At 45.4% G+C, this 22,747-nt stretch overlaps 2 protein-coding genes across 4 annotated transcripts; one reads left to right on the top strand and one right to left on the bottom strand.

The window, feature by feature from the left end:
* Positions 1 to 585: 585 nt before the first annotated feature.
* Positions 586 to 15,055, bottom strand: eml2 (EMAP like 2). Of its 2 annotated transcripts, XM_028419895.1 has the most exons (22): positions 14,938 to 15,055; positions 11,883 to 12,110; positions 11,668 to 11,785; positions 11,382 to 11,483; positions 6,898 to 6,926; positions 6,319 to 6,448; positions 6,000 to 6,149; positions 5,445 to 5,514; positions 5,176 to 5,286; positions 4,976 to 5,071; positions 4,737 to 4,871; positions 4,535 to 4,634; positions 4,251 to 4,405; positions 4,017 to 4,142; positions 3,752 to 3,883; positions 3,613 to 3,680; positions 3,431 to 3,519; positions 3,246 to 3,343; positions 3,081 to 3,168; positions 2,851 to 2,946; positions 2,427 to 2,557; positions 586 to 1,921 (listed from the first exon to the last, which is right to left on the bottom strand). In XM_028419895.1, exons 1-22 carry the CDS (start codon positions 14,942 to 14,944, stop codon positions 1,796 to 1,798), a joined length of 2,385 nt encoding a protein of 794 aa, XP_028275696.1. In that variant the 5' UTR covers positions 14,945 to 15,055; the 3' UTR covers positions 586 to 1,795. The 2 variants fall into 2 exon arrangements, with proteins under 2 accessions (XP_028275696.1, XP_028275697.1); XM_028419896.1 differs by lacking the exons at positions 11,382 to 11,483; positions 11,668 to 11,785; positions 11,883 to 12,110; positions 14,938 to 15,055 and adding an exon at positions 10,439 to 10,546.
* A 4,585-nt stretch (positions 15,056 to 19,640) lies between these two features.
* rhbdd1 (rhomboid domain containing 1) lies at positions 19,641 to 22,382 on the top strand. 2 transcript variants are annotated; one of them, XM_028419673.1, is made up of 8 exons: positions 19,641 to 19,858; positions 20,335 to 20,498; positions 20,633 to 20,912; positions 21,009 to 21,141; positions 21,373 to 21,461; positions 21,569 to 21,625; positions 21,803 to 21,946; positions 22,029 to 22,382. In XM_028419673.1, exons 2-8 carry the CDS (start codon positions 20,346 to 20,348, stop codon positions 22,133 to 22,135), a joined length of 963 nt encoding a protein of 320 aa, XP_028275474.1. In that variant the 5' UTR covers positions 19,641 to 19,858; positions 20,335 to 20,345; the 3' UTR covers positions 22,136 to 22,382. The 2 variants fall into 2 exon arrangements, with proteins under 2 accessions (XP_028275474.1, XP_028275475.1); XM_028419674.1 differs by having other exon boundaries at positions 20,315 to 20,498.
* The last annotated feature ends 365 nt before the right edge of the window (positions 22,383 to 22,747 follow it).

The following is a 22,747-nucleotide window of genomic DNA, read 5'->3' as shown; positions in this document are numbered from 1 at the left end:
ATGGAAGACAACAGGTCCATAACGACTAATATTACTCCCTGCAGACTGAAATTTTCTTTGGTTCAAGAGGTCCTAAATTAAATCTGTAGTTTTGTGAGACAAGATAAATTAAAACTCTACTAACCTTTAGTCAGAATTCAGCTTCCGCACAAAAATCCATCAAAGAACATCAGGAAAAATCGCCAGACTCAGAAGGATCTCATGAAATTTCACAAAACTTCATGAGCTTTCCATATCATCATGTCATGGCAGTGCCCTCCTGTTAGTGTTAAGATAAATTAGTGTGCACGCGCATCTGTACAGGAAACAGGTGACATTACCTGCCCATATAAGGAGAGACCTCACGGTGCCGCCCCACCTGACAGGCTCCTCGGCCTACTGCTTCAGGTCAGCTAGCCGACCTTTAGGGGATATTATTCACAGAGAGGTGAGGGAAGGTTCGCGTTTACACACCTAATATCACCCTCAGTGACCATGACTCACCTCAAACCATGGCATACATGTTGACTGTCAGCACCACGAGCCTCCTGCTCAGCTCATCATAACAATCATTCATGCCAGTTCTCAGGTGTGAGGACACATATATAAAGTAGAACATGCGCATTTTGCTTTTGGGTAAAAACTTTATTAACAAAACAGAAGAAGGCAAAGCACAGCTCAAGCTCACAGCAGCCTACATTACCTCTCTGTCCACTGCTAAAAGTGCCACAATAATAACATCCATCGCTGTTACAGTTAAATATTAAAATAACACAGCCACTCAGATATACTGCATAATATTTATATTTATATATAATTACTCTAGAGAGACATTAACAGCATCTACAGAAGGAGGGCAGCTGCAGCCATGCTCGTTCTCTTGCACTGTAGCGCCACCTGGTGCCTTCTAAGCACAGTTACAGTAGTAGTAGTAGTAGTACAATCAGAAACACAGCAGCCCTACGGGGGAGGGGGGGGGGGTAACACGTATGGAATAATCTGCACCTTCAGGTGGAGGGATGGAGAGGTGGAAGGCAATGGGGTTACAGTAAGAGTGTATTAAAGGGGAGGACCATGTAGGAGACATTCTGGTTAAAGTAGAATCATGGAGATCACTTCCTGACTTTGGATTATCACGCTGACATGAAGTTACATTCTGTTTCACTGGAGGATTTATCTTCATTGAAATCCAGCACAATGTTTTAGCCCTGTTGATCTAAAACATCCATATTTCAGAGGTGTTTTTCTACATAAACCTCCCGCCCTCCTGAAGTTTTGAGAGTTTGCCGACTGATCCTAAATGGAAATCATTAAGGTGAAACAAAAACATATTAAACCCCAACATGTGATTATAACAGTAACGTGCAGTCAAAATGAACAAACCATACAGTAAAGGTGATTTTTAATGAAGGAGTGAAAACTTGATAAAAGTAGGTGGAAGTTTCAATAAAGGGGTTTAGGCACAGGTAGTACTAATGCTAAGATCACAGGGTTATTGTGTGGTCACCATCAGCAGCTCTCAGCTGGAGCTGCAGTAGTTAATTTTGTTTTTTTTTTTAGATTCACTTCCTGCACTGCAAAAAGTCATTTCTCTACATTCTATACCAAACAGAATTCATTACAGTGATACTCATCATCATCATGTCTGGTGTGACATCTGTGGGCTGGTCAAGTTATAGGCGGTAGGCACAGTGGAAGTGCTGCCCTCTGGTGGCAGAAGGATAAAACGGTGAGGAGATGACAGTGGAAGGGATGGGATGGGGTGGGGGGGCTGGTCCCACCTGCCTGTGGGTGGGAGGGGGAAGGTGAATGTTGCCTAGGCAACCACCCACTGCAGGATGCTGGTGTCTTTCCCGCCGGTGGAGAGCAGGTGACTATCATCATGCAGGAAGGCAACGTTGGTCACGTGACTGCTGTGGCCACCGTACTCGTGGCTTGGAGCCTGGAGGACAGAGGTCAGAAATGTATTTTTATTAGCACCTGGTGCAGCACATGGGTGGATTCAGATTGACACAGTTTCCATGGTGAAAACAGCTCCATGTTGGCTCCTCAGTGAAGCACAAGTGTTGTGTTTTCACTCCCAGTCTGTTTAAGACATGTTGTAACTATTTGCAGCTTCTAAACGTCTGCGCTAACAGTTTGTCTAAATGGATAATTAAGTTTACAGCTTCGGTTTAAATGGCTGGAAGTGTTTGTTAGCACAAAATAAACACCTGGTAGAAATTGTGCACATTACAGGCCTGGTAATGAGCCGCTCCACCAGTATTTTTATTATTTCTGCTGAGCTTTCATTGGGCTTCATGAATCACAGCGTGGGTTAGAGACCAACAGCAAAGGAAGTGTTAAAGGTCTGAGTGTGTGTGAAGCAGAGCAACAACAGTCTTGATGCAGATGTGCCAAGTGTGTGTGTGTGTGTGTGTGTGTGAGAGAGAGAGAACATGACTGACCCTTGGTTGAGAACTGGGGAAAGAGAACAAGTGCACTTTGCCGAAGTCATCAGCAGAGGCCAGCAGGGATCCATCATGTGACCTGCACACGGCGTTGATGTCTGTGCCGTCTGCTCCATCCGGCCAAATTCCTGAGAGAGACAAATGCAGAGAGACAGAGAGACAGAGAGACAGAGAGTCAGACATTAACTCACCTCAGACTCTGTTTCAGGCCTCATTGTCACATAAGCAAAATATACATCCCACTAACTCCAAAACACACAGAATCTATAAGCACTGGATCATCAGGAGATTCGTGTGAGGAGCCACAGTTTTTGGTGAGATGAAAGTTTGAATGCTAGTAGCTGAGTGTGTTCATTTTGATGTTAAGGACGAACTTCAGACTGATTCATAAAGAAGAACCGAGTACGTTTTATCAGCCTACCGAAGACGTTGAAGCCCAGAGTGCAGGTGTAAGTGGCCCACTCCAGGTTGCGCACTGTGTCCATGTTGGTCACATGTTTACCATTAGATGCCTCCCCTGAGAAAAAACAGATTACAGACAATACATTTAAAGGAAGAACGTACAAATACACAAAGGTAAATGTACACTATCAGTGTCCTGTGGCTGATGATTGATTGATCAATGTCTTGTGTATGTGTGAGGGAACCTACAGAAGAGGATCTCATAGTCTCCTGAGTTGGTGACGAGGTACTGGCTGTCTTTTGACCAGTCCAGATGGGTGACGAAGCTGGAGTGGCCCTGGAGGAAGAGGGAGACCACACAGACTGTGAGGGCTGAGTTTCAACAGACACGTCGCATGTGAGATTTTCTCTTACGGTGCATTTCCCCGCGCGGCTGTACTTCCGGCCGTTCTCCGTCACAGCGTAGATGTAAACAAAGTTGTCATGGGAAGCAACAGCCAGGAAGTTTCCATCTACAGGAAGCACAGTGAGCTCACAGTTAGCAGTGATGTCAGCAGTGATGATGCAGCAGTCAAACGCGGTGACATGAGAGGTTTAACCTGGAGAGTACTTGACGTTGGAAATGATCTCGTTGCCGTCAGTATGCATAGAAACAAGATCCCGGGTGTCAGTGTCCAGCACCAACCACCTGAAAACACACAAACACACACACACACAACGTGATGACTCTAAGTAGCTGCACGCAGCTGTTACTTGTGTGGATGAGCGCTCAGTTTCTGACCTCCCAGTCATGGTCCCCACAGCCAGAACGGCCCCGCTGGGATGGAAGCCTACAGACCTGCCTGGATCCTGGAGCACAGCAGAGGACAGTTAATGATTGATCTTAGCTGCGGAGAAGCTGTCAGCTCACTCCTGCTCACCTCGATGGTCTTGCTCCAGAGGGGCTGATGGGAGTTGGTGTCCCAGAGGTGAACCTGTTTGTCCTGTGAGCAGGTAACAAACTGCTCCATGGAGGGATGGATGTCCAGACCCCACAGCTCGTCTGTGTGACCCTGTAACACAACAGAAGTATCTGATCACACACATCTGTGCAGGACTTCACTGACTGTCTTCAGTTCCTTCTTTAGACACATTTCTTTGCTCCAATAAACAGAACATGAGAAATATTTGATATTTTCTGCGCACCTGTACAATAGGAGTTAATGTGTCGGGGAAGGCGCCTCTGATGATGGCGTTCTTGGTCGTTCCGATGAAGAGTTCTCCTGGTTTACCTTCAGTCAGAGCCCGAACTGGGCCAAAGGAGTCTCCCACCTGGACGCACACAGAGAATTCAGTTGTGTCTTTATGCACACACACACACACACACACACACACACACACACACACACACACACACACAGAACAGTTCAGACCTCATACCTCCATCTCAGCCTGCTTCCTGTAGTCCCGGTCCCACAGCACCACCTTGCGGTCCTTCCCTCCTCCTGACACCATGGTGCCGTCCTTCAGGACACAAATGGAGAAAATGCCACCCTCATGAGCGCCTGACAGCACCTGGCTGATGCGGTTACCTCCTGTTAGAACACGAGCAGGGGCAGAAAACACCACAGAAAGGAGTGGCCAGGCAGTGAGCCTTGTGAGCTTGCAGATTTAATCTCTACATTTCTTAAATGCTGAGATTACATCGATTCATTTAAAGCTACCTTTGGCCCAGATGTAGATGTTCCCACTAGAGTCTCCGGTGATGGCGTCTCCATTCTCAGCAAACGCCACACACAACACATACTTTGGTTTCTCATGTTTCTACGTACAAAGAAAGAGAGAGACAGGGAGAGAGAGAGAGGGAGAGGATGTCATAAACTCCGAGCTCTTTAAATAAATCCATTCGCTTCCTGACAGCTGTACCTCAAACAGGCCCTGTCTCTTGGTGAGCGTGTTTCCCTCCATGGTCCAGAAGTTGATGTGAGATTTTCCACAGGTGACAATTAGGTTGGTGTCCATGGGATGGAACACAGCCCCCAGCACAGAGTCATTGGAGCACTGCAGAGACATCAGAGGCATCAAGTTATTTCTGTTCATTCACTTCAACTCGTCTCTGTTTCTTAAATTAAAGCTGAGGATCTGCTGTATGAAGGTCAGGGCACCTTAACATCAGCCAGCTGCTTCTCCTTCTGCCAGTTCCACACAGACAAGATGTGATCGTTGGCATCGTCCACGGCGCAGAGGAAGCTGCCACCGTTCTGGGAAACACAAACCCTTCATAAAATAACAACACATCCTAACAACATATCCACCTATTTAACTCTACAAGCTGCTATATGGGACGGGATGCCACGCTGCTTACCGACTTGGAGAAGGAGACGCAGGTGACCGCTCTGTCAAACACTCCCATCCCGAGCACATGCAGCGTGTTGAGGCTCACGGAGTCCCAGACACGAATGTGAGGAGCCAGCAGCTGAACAGAGCAAACCAGACGGCGTGGGACAAAGACAAAGTCCAGTCAGTAGAGACAAAAGGCTTTTCCCTCATGTTCTATTTAAATTTCAGCTAAATTTTATTAAATTTCTTGAGTTATTTTATTAAATCTATCAATTATGAACATTTTCTCTTTACCCTTCCATCTTTAGCGTTTCCAGCCACTTGTCCCGTTGCTATGGTAACCATGTCAGGATGCACACTCAGGCTAAAAAGACAAAATAATGATTCATCACTTCATTGTAATTTGATCTGCTGCTTCAGGCTTTTGTGGGGAAAAAAGGTGAAAAATGACAGAATGAATGTGACACATGATCCCATGAAGAGCCTGACGTTAAACAAGGAAGTCTAAGCCTCATAAATACAAACATAAATTCATAGATTCTCTGATCATTTCATAAAGAGCAGCTAACACAGAATCCCCTTCCTGAACATGACGGCGTGGGAGAGGGGGACGCCACTGTTTCCCTGTAGAGATGAGTAGCTTTCCCAGCATGCCCCAGGGGGGCCTGGTGTTTACGTCCCAGTGGCTCCAGTCACAGAGCTCATTCTGGATGTCGACTGAAGCGATGCTCATTAAGTGCACCACAGATTTGAGTCATTATAAACACAGAAGCTGTCACTGTTAGCTTTGTTTCCATGAAGCACAGTAAAAAAAACTGATTCTTACTAAACATCAAAAAGTTTTCCCACCATTTGACATCATCGTTGTGGCCTAGGTAGTGCCTCTGCTGCTGCTCCTCCGTGTTGTATAGCACCACCACCGAGGCGTTGAAGTATACGATCTCCCCTGTGGGCAGCAGGTACAGGTTGGAGCGGCAGTCTCGGCCTCGGTAGCCGTACCTGATGGAGGGTTAAGTTAGGGAAAGATGGCTGCAGCTGGACAGGACCAGCAAGACAGACGGAGTATGCTCAGAAGAGCTGGAGTTTATTCCAGAGTCAGAAAAAAGTTATTTTTGTAATGTTTACTTGACTAGAATACGTGTTTAATCTCTCTCAGTTTGAAGGATACACCCACTGCAGCTTGAGCTTGTGGTCAGGCACCGCCACCTTCTGGTCCAGGCTGTAACTCTCCCTCTGCTGGTCGGGGATGTGCATGGTGACGGGCCGGCCGCGCAGGAACATCCTCACATAGCCGTCCTCTGGAGGAAGACAGAGAGAGAGAGGGAGAGATGACTGCCATCCTCTCTACAGACCAAGAGTGTGTCCTTAAATGTTCACAAAAGTCATGTCAGTAATGCGCCTAACTGACAACAGCATGTTATTGCCTCATTGAAAACACGCAGAAGAGAAAGCACACAGAGGGAACTCCTCACAGCAGATCCTCAAACATAGAGAAACCCAAACACTCATTTCCTCATTTGCCAGCAACATCAGATGTTCTCTGAATGGATGTCCATTCCTGATGAGAGGCATTAATGGTGAAAAATGACAGTAATAAAAATCCTGAAGGACTTCTGAAGGCTAATTGAGAGTCGCACATCAGAGGCTGCTCTTCCTCTTTAGAACAAATTAAAGTGTGTCGGATGACACATAACTAATGAGACAGACGCACACACACACAGAAATGATGGTGTAAATGCTGATTTACCTGCATTGAAGGTGCATTCTTTGGATTTGCTGAAACAAAGGAAAGAAATGTATCAGTATGTACGTCAAACAAGCACAGCACACATAAGATACGTGTTTCTTCAGGCTGTAACCCTCATCAGTGAGTTTCACTGGACAACAGGGGCGTCTGCAAAGCTCAGCAGAAACACACAGGCTCTGCAACGTGCAATCAAAGACATGGAAAACAGCTCTTATCCTGCTGAGGAGGAGGTGAGGCACACCAGAGGAAGGACAGAAGTCCCCCGCTTATATTTTTATCACAGAGAAAAAAAAACCAACAGGTCTCATTTCATATGTGAAACCACAGATAAAGGAGTCTGCAGCTCTATCCCACATGCTCTGCAAACACACACACACACAGTTACACAACACAAAACAGGTCTTCTTTAGAAAAAGAAAAAGGAGTGGTGCATGGTTACATTTTCTTTTTGAGGATCTTGTATTTCATTTTACAGCTTTAAAAGACATTAGATGCTCAGAGTGGGGGGAGGGTGGGGGATTCACCTGTACTGCAGGGTGTGAAATAACACACCAACACCACAGAATGCAGAGTAATAACATGCCTGATAATCCTCCAGAATATGAGGGATTATATTCTCAGACCACTCGTAGAAAAGATGTGGTGTCTGCATTTACATAGTTCACTGATTAGTGGTAATTATATTGATTTAGGCTGCAATAAAACAATCAGATTATGATTTTATTTACTTTCATTTTTAAAGTTCGGTCTCAGGGGGCCAGCAGGCCTCAGATCAGGCCTGATCTTTGAACCTGTTCCATGAATAAACTTCACTTATTGATAGAAGAGTAATGAAACAGGTGAAAAGGCTTCATGCAGCTGCAGGTTTTTTCATGGGACAACACACAAAGGTCAGATTTTCTTTGATGAACACAAAACAAACTCATTCATGTGGTTGTGTATCCAGTCAAAGTAAACACAGAGGTCCTGTTCACACATAGGCGTTGTCTGTTAATAATGTGCTGCTCAGCCAAACTGTGAGACAGAAAATCATCACAGCAAAACCAAATGTAAGCGTAAAAAGTTAGAGAAGTACACTTTAAAATGACATCCAGTGAGTCAGCCACTCTGACACACTCCATCATCATCCCTGTCAATCAAAACCTGCAGCTGCCCCCTCATCGCTTTTTGCAGCATCTGTTCCTGAATCAGGTCTGTCAACCAATCAGAACTGCCCGCTGAGCGTTTCCAGTGCGTGCTGACCGCTCAACGGGAACCTGTCAGGATGCTGACGTCCAATCAAATAACCAGGATGTGGAAGCGCTGCGTCAGCTGACAGGTGGGTATCACCATGGCAACAGCCGTAAAAGAGGAAAAAGAAAAAGAGACAACAGGCTGCATGCAGGTTTAATCTATATGGGTGTTTGTTGCTGTGAGGAAAAGTCCAGTAATGTCTGAGATTTAGGAGGAAAACTCCAATGCTTTGTTCACAAAATGGACGTAGACAAATCACCTGAAAGCAGCAAGATGTGTGTCTGCATGTCCTGACATTTGTTTAGCAGGGAAGAGCCGCACAGCACTGACACATCTAACAGGTTTGTCACTGCGTGTTGAAGCACCGATGAGATCAGAGCTGCCATGTTTGTGTTTGAAGATTAAAAGCCAGGCTGTTGTGCTGTGTCTCTGGACAGCCGGAGGAGAGCAGGCAGGGTGTCGGCTCTTTAGAAGAACCACATAAAGGCCCACTTGTCTCTGGAACCCTGTGAGCGTGTGTGTGTGTGTGTGTGCGTCTGCCGGGAAGATGAGGCGTGGCCTGGTTTTAGCCAATGACACAACAAGATTGATCCTGAAACCAGTAATTAGTGCAGGGCATGTTGGGTAACTGGCAGCCAGAAAGGGCAAATAGCTCTGCATCCAGAACTCTTACAGCGGCAGTCCTGGTCACCGGGTTTCCACAGAGAGGGAATGCACAAACAGGCCACTCATTAACAAGCAGCACCGAGTGTATTGTTGACATTTTCTGGCTGCCTGCACTCTGAAAACACAACAGGCTCCTGTATGAAACTAAAAGGGCAATAATGAGCAACGAATGCTGCACAGATTTGTGGAAAGTTGACTAAAAACGTATCGATGTGACGGTATGATAGCTGATGTGCTTCCCTCTGAGTTCTTCTTTAAACACATAAAAGAGCACGTCAACTGTCCATCGACTCTTTGTGGGTTTGGAGCATCTAATTTGCCACTGTAAGCCTGCTTTTATGTTGGGAGAGACGTAAAAGTGAAAAAGACGGAGAGTAGATGGAGACTGAGGTCGGACTAATGGGGTCTGAACCCTCCCTGGACTGTGGGAGTGTTCCAGTGAGCATCCATTTGCTGATCCATTATGACTCAAGTGCTGCAGCAGCAAAGACACAAACATCATGTTCACATATTCACTCAACTAATGTGAAAAATACACAAAGATTGATGTATAGATGTATTGACTGATAGCAGGAGGAGATCTGATATATTATAATGGAGCCGTTTCCTTCATGAGGATTTGCATTGCAAACTGACTGATTTGTTGTTAAAGCTTTGCAGAGGGAGAGCTGGAGGAGAGAGTGAGCGTGATGGTGCTCGTCTACGATCAGACACATGGTCAGTATGTTTGCTGCATGCTAAGCAGGAAGTCCAATCAATGTTATCAGAGTAGAATCTGTAATCATTACATCTGTCTGTTCGCTGCAGGGACGCTCAATTAGCTGCTCAAAAAAAAATCCATGGATTAACCTTAAAGGTAGCAAAACTACAGCTGAGCAGAAGACATGTAACAGCATCATTTGTGAATTTCATGCCGTCTAACACAGAAGGTGCCGTGCTGCCAGAAGGAGTCAGTTTTAACAGGATAATCAGTTAAGTGACAGATCTGCTGAGCGCGGTGTGGCCGGCCGCCTGTCACTTCACATCCACTCAGCCCGTCTCCCTGTGTTTCATAACCAAACAAAATGTGATGTGTCTGTTTGTTTACAGCGTCAGCGGAAAAAAAGCCCGGAAGACCCTTTAAAAGGTGCAAAGATTCAGTTAGAAGATGTTTATTTTGACTTATTTAACCACAAACTATCCTGAAATGCCTCCTCGGACCCGCCTCTCTCCACCTGAGTAGGTCTAGTTTCTGTCTTGTTGGTGTTACTATGCGGCTGCCCCTCCCCACAGCCCTGCAGACAAACCGCATCCAAACGTTTGTTTGCATGACAACCCTTTCTCTAAAACTTCCTTATGCCATCATGACACACAAACAACTGTCGGATGACTTTCTTTACAGTAAAAATAACCACATTAACTTCACATAAAGAAGCTTGGAAGCAGTTCACCACCCAGACAGAGCTGATTTTTTATTGTGCAATCAATAATCTGTTCACGTATTAGTCAAATCAGAGACTGAAACTTTGTCCTAACTTTAGGAGCTTTGAGTAAATACAAACTTTTCTGTTCTTTGAATCAATAGAAGTATAAACCTCTCCCTTTCAACCTGCTGCTTCTACATCAATCATTAACTCGCCAAAATAATAAAGCAGCTCTTTACCTGGAAGACCTCTTCATGTCTGCAATGGTTCCGTTACAGTGAGAGTCAACAGAGGAGAGCAGTCGGAGTGGTTCCTGTCCTGTGCAACAGCCGCAGCAACACACCACTTCCTCCTTCACTCAGCAAACTTTTAACCCAGCCTGAAAGGCCCTGTCCTCCAATCAGAACGCACTTCCTGGCTGTGCAAACACACACCCCCCTCCCTCTGCCTGGTAACCACAACCCACTTTTTTTTTTTTTTACCAAGAAGAAATCTGATCCATCAGCAGAAAGGGAGCAGAGAGAGGAGGCGAGGAAAGGAAAGAAGGGAGAGAAATGAAGAGAACGGAAAAGAGAATATGGAAATGTTTAGTAAAAAATAAAAAACTTAAATAAAATGTATAAAAGTATGAGAGAAAAGGCATTTGAAACACTGATGGATGTTATGAAAGAGGAGCCCTATGAGCCAATTAACTGACATACATAATGTATGATGGAATTAACAGGAAGCCCTGACTGTGAACAGCTCCACCTGATGGTGAAATATGGTGCGATGCAGAATCCACATTGATCTCTGACGCCTCTCAGTGAGACTGAGGATTTTATCAATAAGAATGTAAAAATAGTAAAAAAAAAAAAAGAAAAAAGAAAAATGAAATGAATCAGTCATCAATCATCAAATCAATCAAAAAACTGCGGCTGATCTGCTCGACAGCTCATTACAACAATCTTCACGACCCACTGACCTCCTCCTCCTCCTCCACTCTGCTGCTGACCCACAGCGGCACAACAACAGACTCTGAGCTTGTTAGGGAACAAATGACTGAGTGTGTTTCCATGGCAACGCTGGATATCAAGCGGTCCATGTACCTTTGTTTTGTTGTTGATTGTTTTTAGTATGATAGAGTAAAAAAAAAAAGGAACATCCTGTGTATCGGGAGGTATTTGCAGTTTGTTCTGTTACCTTTTGCCACCGGAGGAGCTGCTGGAGGAGGTGGTTCGACTCCGACTCTCTGCGCCCATCTCTCTCCTCACCAGCGTGAGGCGCTCTGTGGACATACTCTTTCTGAAGCAGTAGAGTGAGAAGAGAGCGTTAAAGTTGACTAAACCAACACACAAAAGGACACATGATTGCAAAAATCCTTCATTACATGTGTCATACACTATGATTAAATGCAGCAACTGAGACAGGTCTATTTTTTTGTGTCACGTCCATTCACACGTGGGTGATAAAAGGGTTTGAAGCACACCTCTTAATGGACTGCAGCACCTCTTTCTTTGGAGATGAAGGGGAGGAGAGGAGCCGTTTCTGTTGAATGTAACCATTACTCAGAGGTCTGGATGGAAGAGCCTGCAGGAGCTGACGCACTGGAAGGGAAGAAACCATCAGCAGCCTCATCAAAGAGAAAATAACAAGTCCAGCATGTTATACTTAAAGACCTTTTTCTCCCACTGCTTTATTCACCTTTGGTAGGTGCTGCTGAGGCGGTCGTGGCCAGAGGTCTCCTCCCACCACGGGCTCCTCCTGGCTGCGGCGCCTGGCTCTGCTCCTCGCAGCAGCCCAGGCGGCGCAGGGCGTCAGCCAGAGCCGCCTTCAGCAGCTGGATCTCGTCTTCCTGCAGCTGCAGCCTCTGCTCCAGGTGGGAAACGCGGTCCTCCATGTCCATGTTGCTGCTGGCTGACACCGTGTCATCTAAACAGGAGGAGACAGAGAGAGAAGGAGTGATTAGATTTTAGGTTTCCTGAGTCTTAAAGATGAAAATTCAACAGGTCGAGAGTACAACCGGTTCGTAAGGTCCTGAGAATACGAGATAAAATGATTACAAAATGCCTGAGAGTGGGGGGTGGGCCGCAGCAGTGATGCCAACAAAATGCAAATTAATGATACTGAGTAAAAAAACAATATCTTTAAACGCCTGTTTTTAAGACGTTGTGGCGCTCCTGTTGACTCCAGCTCCCTCACATCCATCCACTCAGCCCGCTGCCTTGAACTCTTTCCAGCCTAATCGTGCACCATCCTCCTACCCACCACGATAACGTCACCACAGGCTGCACGGCCAGATTATCAGAGGCAAACTGCCCAAAAGCAGATTATTCATCTGTGGCCCACATCAACAGATTACAACCTTATAAAGTCGAAAACAGGTTTCCAGTTGGGGAGAATATTTAGACTCTTCCATCACTTCTATATCATCATCATTACTAGATCAGATTTACATTGTTCCCCACACATCTTAAAGCTAGTAGCAGGTAACAGAGATGCACAGCCTGTACAGTTTCCCAGCATGCATTACCTCAGCGCTGCAAACCGAGCCGGAGGACACAGGGATTACTGTTACTGTTCCCCTATCGCATCTCACAGTCAAATGAGACAGGAAGGGGCCACGGGGAAATCAAGCTTCAGCTTTACATACAAACATGAAGCCCAGGGGACATTTGCATGGCAGGACCAGCAGCACAAGGCCAATTTGTCTCAGGCCTCCATCATCTAATGAAAAGGTGGGTTTGGAACCTTTCATTAGTCCTAATTACAGCCTGAATGCTGATTCAGAATCAATGCACCATTAAAGAAATTACACACATAATTCATGAGTAATCCATCATCCCAGCTGTCAGGGATTTAAACTTAAACTGAACCAGTGAGCATAAGAGAAACAAAGATGAGTTATTAAACTGAAGAACCAGAGGACAGATGCAGGTGGGAGGAGATCACGAGTGGAAGGGGAGAGAACGGATGAAGAGGCGGGAGCAGAGCGAGAAGAATGATTAATTTTTAACTGCAATAATCGTGTTTATCTAAACTGCTGCTGCTTGATATGTAAACTGGATGGAGCAGGAAAAACCCAGGAGAAACCCGGAGCAACCAGTTCTGCAACCACACACACAGCCCTTCAATTGTACAAGAGCAGAACCGTTTTACATGTAATGTAAATGTAATAGACACTTGGTAATGATCATAGCTGCCAATATAAATTCTGTTTATTTACGCTACAAAATGTGACGTCAGCCCTTTTTTAACAGCCTGTTCTATGAGAGTCTGTAACGCACCCCTACCTCTGCACAGAGGCAGAACATTTTAATGGACCTCTGACCCGACTGCTGTGTGACCGCACCACTGCACGCACCGAGGCGGCATTACACCGGGCTTCATTGTTGAATGTTTTAGGGTGAGAATAATGCTGAATAAATTGGACAAATGAAGCAGAATCTGTACGTGAAGGCGGGCTGAGCATGCATCACAGGACTGGATACCTGCTGGCTATGACCACTGGTCAAAATCAGACATACACTCCAACCTCACTCAACACAGAACCTCTGGCCTGTTAGCTAAAGAAAAGCCCACATCCCTGCTCATGTTCCTTTTAAACACCATGACAGATGGTGCACAAGTAATGCCGTGCTGGTGTTCTGTTCCAGTCATCAGCAGCATACCCATGCAAATATTATGTATCATCTTCAAGCATGTAATTTTTTTTTAAATAAATAATAAAACATATTTCTACCATCTGAGTGGCACCAGAGGAAATCAGAGCTCAGCAGTGTTTCAGATTATATCTAATCCTATGCTAAGTGCTGTTAGCATGTCAGTTTCAGCAGGTTACAGGATGCTGTACATGTTAACAGCTAGCTGACATGCTAACAATGATGCACTGACATGCTGCCAACTCTGTAAACTGAAAATCCAGAGTCAGATCCTGACTTCTGTGCACAACTTTAACTATTACTGGAACTGAGGGGAATGCTGTCCTGCAGCCTGATGAATCATCAGACAGGAACAAAAGATACATCAAATAATTCAATCTGACTTGTCAGGTTTTTTAAACATGTTACATGTTGCATATATACTGAAGAGAAAGAAAAAAAAAGGCCACATGCTGAGAGAGGAGAGGAAAGAGCAGAGCAGCAGGGTTCACCTTCATCTCCTCTCCTGTCAGGACACCTGTTTAAAAAGCGCCGCAGCCTCGGCTACTTTTCGTTTGCCCTTGAATTATCAAACACACACACACACACACACAAACAGTGGTTACACCTCAGTGCTATTCCATTACTCTCCTCATAACCATGTGAGGTCAGATCTGTTTGATATTCAGCTGCAGGCCAAACATGAGCCAACTTCCCCCTTCATCCCAGCACAGACAGTGCAAGCAGCTGATGTGTGAGGCTGATGCAAACACATGGCTGCTGTCAGGAAACAGGAGAACAACCTGAGACGAAGGGGGGGTGGGCGGGTGGGGGGGGGGGGGGGGGGGGTCGAGAAAACAAAAGGATGAAGGAGAGGCGGAGGAAAACTGGGAGGAGTTAGACGTAAGAGAGGAAAATCAAACATGGGTGGAGGACCGGCAGAAAGATGTGGATGATGAAAAGCAGGGAAGGCTCTGTGTGTGTGTGTGTGTGATAATGATAGAGAGGGGGTGGAGTGGACAATGGTAGGTCGGTGCCTGGTAATCAGAAAATTGATGGTTGCTGAAATATTCATGCAGCGGTAAAGTGATGATGAAGGTGGAGCTCGTCTCGCCTACCTGCCATTGTACCACGCCGACAGCCTGGTCACTCCTCCTGTCAATCAGCCAGCCAGTCAATCCACACACACAGCCAGGTCGTCCACTTGCTTTCACTCTTCCTCCCCTCTCGGGCTCTCTCTAGACTCGGTCTGCCCTCCCCTACCCGTCCGATCACTCTCCCTCTCTTTTACACACAAATCACTGCCCATCCTCTCTAACCAGAACCCCTCCCTTTCTCAGACCACTCCCTCTTCCTCTTACCATCCTCCTCCGCTGCCTTCCTCCTCTTCTCCTCCTTCTCTTACATCCCTCCTCCTCCTCCTCCTTCTTCCCCTGTCTCATTAGCTATAGGCAGAGGAAAGAGAGAGCCAGAAGGGGTGGAGCCTGGCGTAGGGCCACACAAACACACTGCACCAGCATCAGCATCTGTACAGCCAGGCACCACCAGGAAGAGATGCTGCAGAGCCCGACTCAGGGATCAATGACACACACACACACACACAAAGTTTATGCACCACATGGCTACACATCAACAGGAAAAGCTCAAATCACATGATAAGAAACCAAATGAATAATAACACTGTGCACTGTTGCTTCAGTCCTACCAGCTTCCCACAGCTGAACATATACTAAACATCACAGCGCCCATCTCATGTGTATGTTATAAAGTCATAAACACAAAATCGACGGCAGTCGAGCTACACTCGTCTATGCACTCTCATTAAGCTGAAGACCCATAATCCTTCACTCTACACACAGTTATGCACACAAATCAACCAAGAGGAGACCGTGCTTTGATGCATTCAATACACACATATAACATAAAATATGCTGTGTCTAATACATTAAACACGTGTGTACTGTGTCGTGTTTCTTACTGCGACACACAGCCTCTGGTTCATCAGATTAAACAGGCAAATGTTGCCGTGCTTCCTCCAACTATCCGCCCCTGTTTAAGGCTGGGATGGAGATGCAGGCCAAAAAAAAAAAACACCCCTGCACAAGCAACACCGTGCTGGCCTTTATGCAGCCTTTTCCATCCACAGCTGGATATTAATGCAAATCCTCCGTTTTTTTTTAGAGAAACAACAAATAAACTGAGAACACACAAGGTTTCCTGCTCCGTATTCTTTTTGTTCTTTTCATCAACACAACACAAAGTCAGAAAGTCACAGCTGAGCAGCAGCGTGATTGACAGGTGGTGCTGCTGTAACACTCGGCACACTGCTTCAGCGCCGACTGGTTTCAATCTTCAGCTGAAGAGAACAGCCTGCGCTCTGCAGGAAACCCTGCAGGTTGTACAGCTCTTAAATGTTTCCCACAGATACCGTGCTGCGCTAATGTGTGCATCTTCATGGAGAAAACAGAGGCAGCCTCCGATCGCTGGATTTTTAAATAAACTCGGCTGTTAAAGGGGCATCAACAAGTGTTAGCTTGGCTTCATGCAGTCTCTCGTATGTGCAATTTGAATGTTATTGAGCGCTGAGCTTATTAAACGAAGCAGCTTGGAGTCCCATGGGTGGAGTTTACCTCATTTGCCATGAAGCTTGCTGAGTACAATACAACATGGCTCACGATGCAAGCCGGTTTAAACAACATGGAGGATCTCTGGTTACAGTAAAGGGACAGATGGCAGGTCTGAAGAGTTAAAGACACACACACACACACACACAGCAAGAAAGGAAGGTTGATTAAAGCTCACTTAACTTCCCAAACGGGCTCTTCTTCTCACCTGCGTCTCTCCCGCGGTTCATGATGCTCACGTGTCTGATTCACACCTCACTCAGGCCTATTTTAAGCATCAGTTTTAGATGATGGTTAACGTACATCTGTGCATGTGATTTCTGACCTCATATCCACCACCAGCTCCCCTGCTGTGTGTGAAAATGGCTCCAACATGTTTTAACACAGTGCAGGTGAGAGTGTGTGTCATCGTAAGGGTTCAGACTCTGCAGCCGTGCTGGTACACACACAGTGACAGGATGAGCAGGGGGCATACTGAGAAGGAGCTCAGTCTCAGATGCCCCTGACAGGATGCCAGATCCTTCCAAGCTCCAGGCTGCGTGACCTCTGACCTCTGAGTGGTCGAAGAAAATACTTTTTTTTTTTTTTTAAAATAACCTCAGAGCATCAATAATATCTGGAAATGTGGGCGAACACACACAGAACTGGCCTGATTCCCACACTTATGAGGACCTGCACCCAAACACTCACAAAATCCATCAGGGTCAGACAGACCTGTGTCTGTGAGCATCCTCATCTTTTGCGAGCCGCTGCTCCACGCTTTGCATTTTACATCAGTCCTATCTTCTGAGCTCCTGTAACGCTCCCTTACAGAAAGGATTCTGACCCCGGCGAGCCGCAGGAGGCCTCTGGACCACAGTACTCACACCACATCTTGGATCAGAGTCCTGTGACCCCTCACTGTCTCTCCACCTGCCACTCAATATGGCCGTCTGCAACATTCAGTGCAGCAGGGACGGTGTGTCGATACACAGACAGAACACATCACACTCACCATGATATTTACATCTAAACCAATATGGCCGCTACTCTGAAACTCATCAGTCACAATCCTCCATTGTCATCACAGATACCATCAGCAGCAGCAGTGAAGGAGTATTTGCATTGTATTTGTTACTGTAAGCAGGTTGTCACACACACACACACACACAGACACACACACACAGGAGGAAACTGTCAAATCACTATGAAAACATACAATTCAAATCTGGATCATGTTCACAGGCTGAAGCTCAAATGGCAGTCGTGATAAGATTAAAGACAACCAGCATCCGGTCCACGCTGTGGGTGTAACAGGGAGTAAGTGAAGTGTGTTTTCCTCCAGCTGTGGGTGAGGATGCTGGCCACACACTTCTACATAACAGCAAATGAAACCAATGGGTGGGACATCCACAATACAGCAATACCTACAAAAATAAACATGTTTCCAAAAAGACTGAAGGTCTCTTTAAATACAGAAATGATTTCTGCCTACTTAATAAAAGAGAAGCTTGAACATAAGACACAAAAATGTCTAAAACCAACATCGGATTCACTGCAATAGTTATATTAATATGTAAAACATAGAGTGATGAAGAAGCTGATACATTTTTAGACACTAAACAAATAAAATGCTTCAGTATTTCCACCATTTTTTCTTGTTAATTTATCTAAAATAAGCGTATGAAATCTGTATTTTTTATTGTTTACTGAAATAGGCGCCCTGCAGCAGCCTGTCTGGGTGCAGGGCGCTGGGGCTCACCGTTGTTGCAGTACTGTAGCAGCAGGTTGGTGCTGTCATACAGGCTCCCACACGAAGCGACCCTCTCCGACATCCTCCCCTCTCTGCTGCTCCTTCTTCTTCTTCTTCCTTCTCTCTCTTCAACTCTTCCTCCTCCTGTCGCCCGGCTCCTTTGTCCTCCTCTCACCCTTCTCCGTCTCTTCTCCACGCCGCTTCCTGCCTCCTCTACATTCATGAACACACAAACACACGCACACACGCGGGCGCGCGCACGCACACACCTGTACCTGCCTCAGCTCCTTCTCCTCCACTCCCGCTCGTGCCTGACTTGCCAGCTTCAAGCACGCACGCACACACCAAACGCACTTCCGCTTCTCGCTTTCAAAGTAAATATTATGTTTTTAAATGATGGATCTGCGTCTGTATTCGGTGCATTTTAAATAAAGCTTTTCTCCTGGTGTTTGACAGAAACACTCCGGCCTGACAGACGTGTGCATGGGTCCAGAGATGTGTGTTGCTGCTGAGACACCGCTTTTATTTTGAAAAGAACCCCAGTGTGTTTCCGGTAATAATCTAAACGTGCTCCTCAGAAAACATCCTCGGCTGCTGTATCTGCCTTCGCACCGCTGTTACTATAGCAACAGCCTCTCCACCAGCTCTAAGGCATAAAAACTGTACAAACTGTACGAATAAAACGTGCCTGACACGTACCTGGGACTAAAGAAACGTGAGCCCGGCCGGTGTGGGAGAGATGCTTCTGAATAATTGATGGAGAAACGGCGTGCGACACCTGGCGCACGTGTTGGTAATTGATGCCTGCTGAAGACCAGATCGAGGGGTTAACCTGCTGTGTCTAAAAACATGGAGGGCAGACGGGCCACTTCATGTATGTTAACATAGATCATCTATGTTTAATATAATAGCTATAAAACCATCAGCCACGCAGTCTCAAGGCCTCTAATATCTTTGTATTTGTGTTAAATTAAATTAATAATTAATCAATTAATTTCCCACTTCTCTCTGCCACCACTGGAGGGCACTATCAGAAAGCACATCTATTGTAATTGCAAATGTGTGACTACTTTATTTTTATAAACAAAAATCTTAAAAGATGAATTTTACATTAATAATAAATACAAACACTTTATATGTATTTCATAAAAATATTAATAGCAAATACTTACTATTTGTATGTTACTTTAATCATGTGAATCTGATCACTGACATGCTTTAAAGGGTTAATGTGTCCACCTCTCTATATACACAGACACACATACACACTTCATTGATAAAACTTTCATGCAGACTTAAGGGGTTAAACGTATCGTGAGTCACATCACCTGGAAGTGATGCTCTGTCATGTTTATAATAGTCCTCCTCTCTGCCTGGTGCAGCCTCCATGCAAACCCACCAATCAGCTACCGTCTTCCTGTTTACGTGAGCCAATCAAATTGCGCGCCTCGCTGAAAACAGTTCCTACAACTACACGCTACCAGGAAATGATGACATCCCAAGAAAAACACACCCAGACGTTAGATGTAGAAGTATTTAACTAACGCGTGTTTTTGTCTGCCACCGTTAAACTTACTTTTCTTTTACTCTCCGTGTTGGATCCCTGACTAATCGCACTAACCGTTAGCATTAGCATTAGCTTTAGAGCGAGGAAGCGCTTCAAAACAACCGGCTGAACTCACAGTAAGTGAAATTTAAGACAACACTGGTGCAGAAACATTTAAGAAGTATGATTGTCTAGCTATTACCAATCGTTAATTGAACTTACAGCTTGCTGCAGCCATGTACAACCGTTCATAAATAGAACTTTAACGACAGGGATAACCTGATCGTCTCTGTTAGAGGTTTGGTGTTTACATGGATCATGAAAAACTTAAGCGAAATCATATAATGGTTAAATTAAAAAGAACATATAATATTATACCTGTGCTCATCCTTTACCTGCGTGGGTACTATATACACAATGAATTTCAGACACAACGTGGGGATGGATTAATAACCTCTCTGTAGGTTTAGGAATAATTTGACTGGTGTTCTAACAGATCTAGACTCCTCAGAGAATCCTGATTGTGGTCTTTGTCTTATGACTCCATTTCTAGATGGATCAGATTCTAGATCAGCATTGCTGTAAATGGTCAGGTCTGTCTGCTTCTTCCCAGGTTGTTTCACTATGCAAAGCAGACAAAGAGGATCCCACCTGGCTTTGCTGCTCCTGGCTTCCCAGGTGCTCCAGGTGGGCCTGGACAACATCCCCCCGGGCACGCTGGCTGTCCTGGCTCTCAATGTGTACCTTTTCCTGTTTCCTGCTGCCCCACTGATGCAGGTAAGATTATTTCCAGGATATTAGCTAAAAAAACCAAATAATACAAAACTGATATTTATGCCGTGTCCTACTTTTTGTTCAATCTGGTACTAAACGTAGAAAAACATACTGACTGTTATCTGTCGCCCCTGCAGGCCTGTGTGAGCGTCCAGCAGGCATACTGGCATAAGGACTGGCGCCGCCTTCTGCTGTCCCCTCTGCACCATGTAGATGACTGGCATCTGTACTTCAATATGGCGTCCTTCCTCTGGAAAGGTAGAGGTCTGGAGCGACGTCTAGGAGGACCCTGGTTTGTGTACTTGTTATCAGTCTTCTCTCTGCTCACCGGGTTGGTCTACCTGGTGTTGGAGGCACTACTAACTGAGCTCACTCAGGACCAATCATACAGCAAGGAGTGTGCCGTTGGCTTTTCAGGTATATACACAGAAAATTTCTAAAATTATAGACAGGATAAATTGGATTAAAAAAAAATGAACCAATGTGCTGCAATTTTACTTTTCGTGTTTCTAGGTGTCCTGTTTGCTCTGAAGGTGCTCAACAACCACTACAACCCTGGAGGTGCCACTTATGTGATGGGTTTGCTTGTGCCTAATCGCTACGTTAGCTGGGTGGAGCTTGTGCTGATCCATGTGACATCACCTGGGTGAGTTACCAGTCCTTCAGAATACAGCACATGACAAACTGCAGCAATTAGCCCGAAGAAAGTATTGAAAACCTGCAAATCTGAAGACGGTAGAGAGGTGAAAAGCAGCAGGCGGGAGCATCTGTTCTTCACACCTCCACTTGACTGTTACGTGCAGTGGATTGTAGTGTCCACCAGGTGGCAGTATTCCACTAGGAAACAGCCTTTGTAACCTGTGCTCTGCTTCTTCAGGACATCATTCATTGGCCACCTGTCAGGGATCCTGGTCGGCCTGCTCTACACCTCTGGACCACTCAAATCGATCATGAAGACATGTGCAGGTCTGTGCAGAATACTTGTAGTTGTAGTAATCTGTAATTTAACAATTTTCAATACATGAGCATCACAATTCTAACTGTAATTGTCTGTTTGTGAATGTTTGCACCAGATATTGTGACATCGAATGGATCCCCCCGAACATTCTACAACTATTCCGGAACTTCAGGTACAGAAAAGTTATCGAGTGCATTCATAGTTTTTTTCCAGAATATGAGAAGCTGTGCCTGTAACGCAGGACTGAGTTTGGACTCTGTCCCCTCTGTGTAGACATTGTGGCAGAGTAACTGTTTCCTTTAATTAACTAGTTTGATATACAGTGAAGTGATTTCTATGATGTGTGCAGGCTCCAGGGGCACTTCTGGAGGATTCTCAGGAAGTCATCAGTCTGCACCGGGTTACAGAGCAGATCATTCAGCGTCTTACACTGGTGGACTGACAGAAGAAGAGCAGCTAGAGGAGGCCATCAGAAACAGTCTGTATGACAGAGGTAAGAGAGGAGAAGAAGGAGAGCTTTAGTCTGAAAGATGGCAAACGACTAAAACACGTACCGCTAATTGTTGCTTCTCTAGGACGGACCAGCCAGAGAGGAAACCCTCCTCCTTATGGTTTCAACGTCCGTGAGGAGCCCAGCGCTGAGGAGTTGAGGTGGAGGAGACTGAGGAGGTTCGACAGCTGAACTGCCACGCAGCAACAGGGACAAAGACTGTTTGGGTGATATGAGACCAGACGCCAGGTCCAGACTCCACAGGCTGAGGGGGAGCATCCTGAAAACAGTCTGACCACTTGGACTCATGATGCTGAAGTTCCGTCTGTTCTGGAATACAGCAAAAGTTCGTAATACAGCAAACGTTTGTAAATAAGTTCTGTGTATCAACAATATGTTTTTATTGTTATTGTGTGAATAGATGTAATGTATATATTCACTCTTGAGTGCCTTTTTTTATCTGTCCTGAACATGCACTGCTATATTTAGACAGTTCTGGTGAAGAGTTTTAGCCCCTCTAAGAGTTTAAAGAGCTCTTAAAATGGTAAATTATCTCCTAAACAGCTTCAGAATCTTGATATAATCTTTAAATATTTAGAACCAAGATTTTTCAGAAGCTAACCTGGACGGGCTTTTCATCTCAGTGTTTGACAAAAAGCTGCAAAAAGTAGGAAAATCAAAAGCAGGGATGGAGCTGGAATTTAAACTCTAAATGCTGTAAATTAAATTCATCTTAAACAGTATTTTCAAAGCTGGCAGCAGTGATGATATGTGGGGAAGCCTTTGGCTTTCCTCGACATAACG

The sequence above is a fragment of the Parambassis ranga genome, chromosome 13 (assembly GCF_900634625.1).
Source record: "Parambassis ranga chromosome 13, fParRan2.1, whole genome shotgun sequence".
NCBI classification, from domain to species: Eukaryota; Metazoa; Chordata; class Actinopteri; family Ambassidae; genus Parambassis; species Parambassis ranga.
The sequence above is the reverse complement of the archived record's forward strand: the minus strand, read 5'-3'. Positions and strand labels throughout refer to the sequence as shown.

Coding starts and splice junctions, on each gene's coding strand:
- eml2 (XM_028419895.1), bottom strand. Junction 11,484..11,667: donor GTGCTGCAGTCCATTAAGAG/GTGTGCTTCAAA, acceptor CTACTGCTTCAG/AAAGAGTATGTCCACAGAGC. Junction 4,143..4,250: donor GGAAGCAGGCTGAGATGGAG/GTATGAGGTCTG, acceptor GTGTGCGTCCAG/GTGGGAGACTCCTTTGGCCC.
- rhbdd1 (XM_028419673.1), top strand. CDS start 20,346: ATGCAAAGCAGACAAAGAGGATCCCACCTGGCTTTGCTGCTCCTGGCT. Junction 21,142..21,372: donor ATCCATGTGACATCACCTGG/GTGAGTTACCAG, acceptor CTGCTTCTTCAG/GACATCATTCATTGGCCACC. Junction 21,626..21,802: donor CAACTATTCCGGAACTTCAG/GTACAGAAAAGT, acceptor TGATGTGTGCAG/GCTCCAGGGGCACTTCTGGA.